The sequence below is a fragment of the Myzus persicae genome, unplaced genomic scaffold (genome assembly GCF_001856785.1).
Source record: "Myzus persicae strain clone G006 unplaced genomic scaffold, MPER_G0061.0, whole genome shotgun sequence".
Lineage (NCBI taxonomy): Eukaryota > Metazoa > Arthropoda > Insecta > Hemiptera > Aphididae > Myzus > Myzus persicae.
The window spans coordinates 1-3,335 of record NW_019102140.1 but is presented as its reverse complement, the minus strand read 5'-3'; the positions used below and the strand labels follow the sequence as shown (position 1 = coordinate 3,335).

General features: G+C 32.2%; 1 protein-coding gene across 1 annotated transcript; it reads left to right on the top strand.

The window, feature by feature from the left end:
- Positions 1-662: 662 nt before the first annotated feature.
- On the top strand, positions 663-3,288 carry LOC111031369. Its single transcript, XM_022311279.1, has 6 exons — positions 663-963; positions 1,092-1,313; positions 2,456-2,532; positions 2,625-2,913; positions 2,985-3,048; positions 3,117-3,288. The coding sequence occupies exons 3-6, from the start codon at positions 2,530-2,532 to the stop codon at positions 3,199-3,201; spliced, it is 441 nt and encodes a 146-aa protein (XP_022166971.1). The 5' UTR covers positions 663-963; positions 1,092-1,313; positions 2,456-2,529; the 3' UTR covers positions 3,202-3,288.
- Positions 3,289-3,335: the final 47 nt, after the last annotated feature.

Here is a 3,335-nt window from a genome sequence, read left to right as displayed (position 1 = left end):
ATGACTCTTAATACTTTAAAATATTTTTGATAATTTGGCCAGAGTAAAATTGGTTCTTCTAAATCTGCAACCTGATCGACTTCGGTTGAAGAATCACAATCACTCAATGTATTACAATTCAAAACAATTTAAACAATGAAAACAAGAGTAAATGGTTGATGCAATACATTTATTAACAATCTGTCGGAAAGTCAAGCAGATAACAGCAAACACGATACGAATAATACGAACCCAAAGAATAAATATTACAATAGTTGAATAGTGTAAAACAGCGTTGCAATATTGTAATAGCGTATAACTGATTGTGTTCTAATGACCAATTGGCAACTGGTTATTCATAGTCCGTACGCACAAAAATAATATTATTTTCTAATAAAATTATGAAAATAAGATAATACCATGTTCTAAATATTATTATGGTGCTATATTATAATGCAATATAGCCATATTCATTTATTTATAGCAGAATCAGTCAATATCAATGTTTATGTTTTATATTATATTTATAGCTTTTTATTAAGAATAGGTCGCACCCGCATATTATGTTGTCTCCGTACGCAGTACACACTACACACGTACAACGTGCCGCTGTACGGGTACGACATTGCTAAAGTTTGTATAATAGGTATTTCGATATAATACATGTTGCCATACACCGTCACTCGTCAGCGTATATAATGAGATAATTCGTGATGCTATAAAAAAACGGCTGTGGCGATATAGTGACGTGGCTGGCATTTGGACGCACACTTGGTCAAGACAGAATACGGGACATGACATGTGAATATATTATTATTATATAGATTTAGTTGATAATGACATCTTGGCAACGGCGGGTTCGTTTTAGTTCAAATCCGCGATGACGAGTGTAGTGGCATAGCGAATCATGTTTTTCAGAAGCAATTGCTTCTGGTTTCTGGGCGGTGGGTCATTACTCATAACCGCATAAAGCCCACATACACGGTAAGTCTTTGAACTTTATTTTGAGTGTTACCTAACCCCCCTATTTAAGCATATGAATATCTTATACATCAGTTGGAGTAGGGTGGGGTAGGTCATAAATAATTTGTTCGCTTCCATATGATTTATAGTTCGCGACGCCACTGGACGGGTGCATCATCAGCTGAAGTCATATGCACTACAATGCCTGCGGTGAAATCCCGACTTTCCAACTTCATTCTTATCGGGCCTGCATATTTCAGCTCATTAAAAACTATTGAGGAATCCAGTTGGCGGAGCCGGAGGACACTGACCGGATCTCGAATTTGGACGAAATATAATTGTGAATCCATTGCGATATTCTTTATGGACATGTATGTTAATGTATTATAAGAGCATTATGGTTTAAAGTGTTTAAACTGTAGAATATAATACATTATTCCACAGTGTTTGTTATAACAATAATACTAAAATAATATAATTTAAAGTAGAAGGATTGTATTTTGATCATCCAAATTAGGTTTATCTTTTTGTGTGAACAACAATTTATGCGTTGATGCAAAAAAAATTTGAAATTTTTCATTTTTTTTTCACTTTTGAATTGCGGTGACATTAATGTTTATATTAGCACTGTACTATCCATTGAGGGTTCGGACACACTTTAAGACTGAATCATTCGACCCACCTCACCAACACGTTCTTTTGTTCTGCGATATTTATACTTGGTAGCTTGTGCTTAAGGTTGATGGGCGATGGTTTAGGGGTACTCGACGGTATAAGTAGTAAGAATGTCACTCTGGTACACTTTTTATAAGATCAGAAATTACGATTAATAAATACACACCTTTTAAGTAATTTGTTTACTTAAAAGAAATTTGTTGTATCTACATTATAACCTAAAATGTTGTATTACTTCTGTAGTCCTAAGTCGGTATGAAAATGTGTTTTTATAGGAGAATTCATTAATATGGTATCAAGTATTTAGGAAAGGAATGAACAGTTAATATTTATAGAACACAATAACATGGGAAACTTTCACTTACATTTCTCATTATTGTAATTTGAAAAGACAATTACATTAATAATTAATATTTGTTTCTCCTATTACCTCAGTTTTAATATTGTCAAATAAATTAATCAAATGCCAAATACTCTATGATACATCACATTTCACTTCTTTAATGTTCTCAACGTGTTATAGTAAATAGCCCCCATATGTATATAATATACATATTTTTTGAGTTTCACTATAATTAAACAATACGACAAAACATTAAAAACATTAATTGCGTACATCATAATTGTTTGTACCATCAAAAATATTTCAAATCATAAATTATACCAATCTATTCCTTATAAGTTATAACCTAATAAACTTGCAATGAAATAAAAAAAATAAAAATAATGGTAACTAAAAAAAAGGATTTTTACCCAATATTTTTAAGGCATTTCAGTATTTGTTATTTACCTTGGTCAATAATGAAATTATATTCTCAAATGTACAATTTGTTTGCAGGGAATTTTACATTTTGTCCAGACCCATGGACGACACTATTGAGCAAAAATCTTCATCTTACCACAATAGTGAAAATGGTAATAAGTTATAACAATCAATGACTGACGGATTAGGATCTGGTGATTTGAGAAATTCTTACATTAATATTGACATTTTTTTTTATATATAGATTAGGGCTTTACCACACTTGCCACCACAACAGCGGATTCCAGAATTTCCCAAAGACTTCCACATTCTTGGGGGTTTTCTGGCAATCACAAGGCTGGCAACTCGAATGGGCATACTGAACCGAATTGTTCAGTTATTGGACTATGTTCGACAATACTGGTTAACAACAGTACGTCCATCTAGGTTTACTGTTTATGGTGTAAACATCTGTACCAATAATTATGTAGAAAGTTTTCACAGCATGCTAAAGTCCACCATAGGCCTACATCCTCCAGTCTGGTCCTTTTACGGTAATTTATTTTTATAAAAATATAATTGACAATAACTAGAATGGTGATTGATTTTTAATAATATATTGCAGATCAATTACGTTCCATTGAAAGTAGAGTACGAAGAGAAACCTACAAACAATCAACGGCCAGAAAGTAAGGCTATAAACTTTATAAGTTTAAATTTTTGAAATGGTTTTTAATAAATCAAACTTTAATTAAAGGTACGAAGATCAAATGTGTCTAGCAGAGACACAAATAACTGCATTTTGGCTGATGTTCAACAAAGCGTATGCTATGACACAATGACATATTTAAGAAGTGTTTCCTAGGTACTCAGTGAAAGGATACATAAATATGTAAATAGGCCCTTTAGCTAATGGTTTGTACCACATAAATTCAATTGGGTTTATAAACTAATAAATGACCATAAAATTGAGTTA

Excerpts from the sequence above, each read along its gene's own strand:
- LOC111031369 (XM_022311279.1), top strand. Across the intron at positions 2,914-2,984 it reads TCCAGTCTGGTCCTTTTACG|ATCAATTACGTTCCATTGAA; the intron begins GTAATTTATTTT and ends AATATATTGCAG. Across the intron at positions 3,049-3,116 it reads AAACAATCAACGGCCAGAAA|GTACGAAGATCAAATGTGTC; the intron begins GTAAGGCTATAA and ends CTTTAATTAAAG.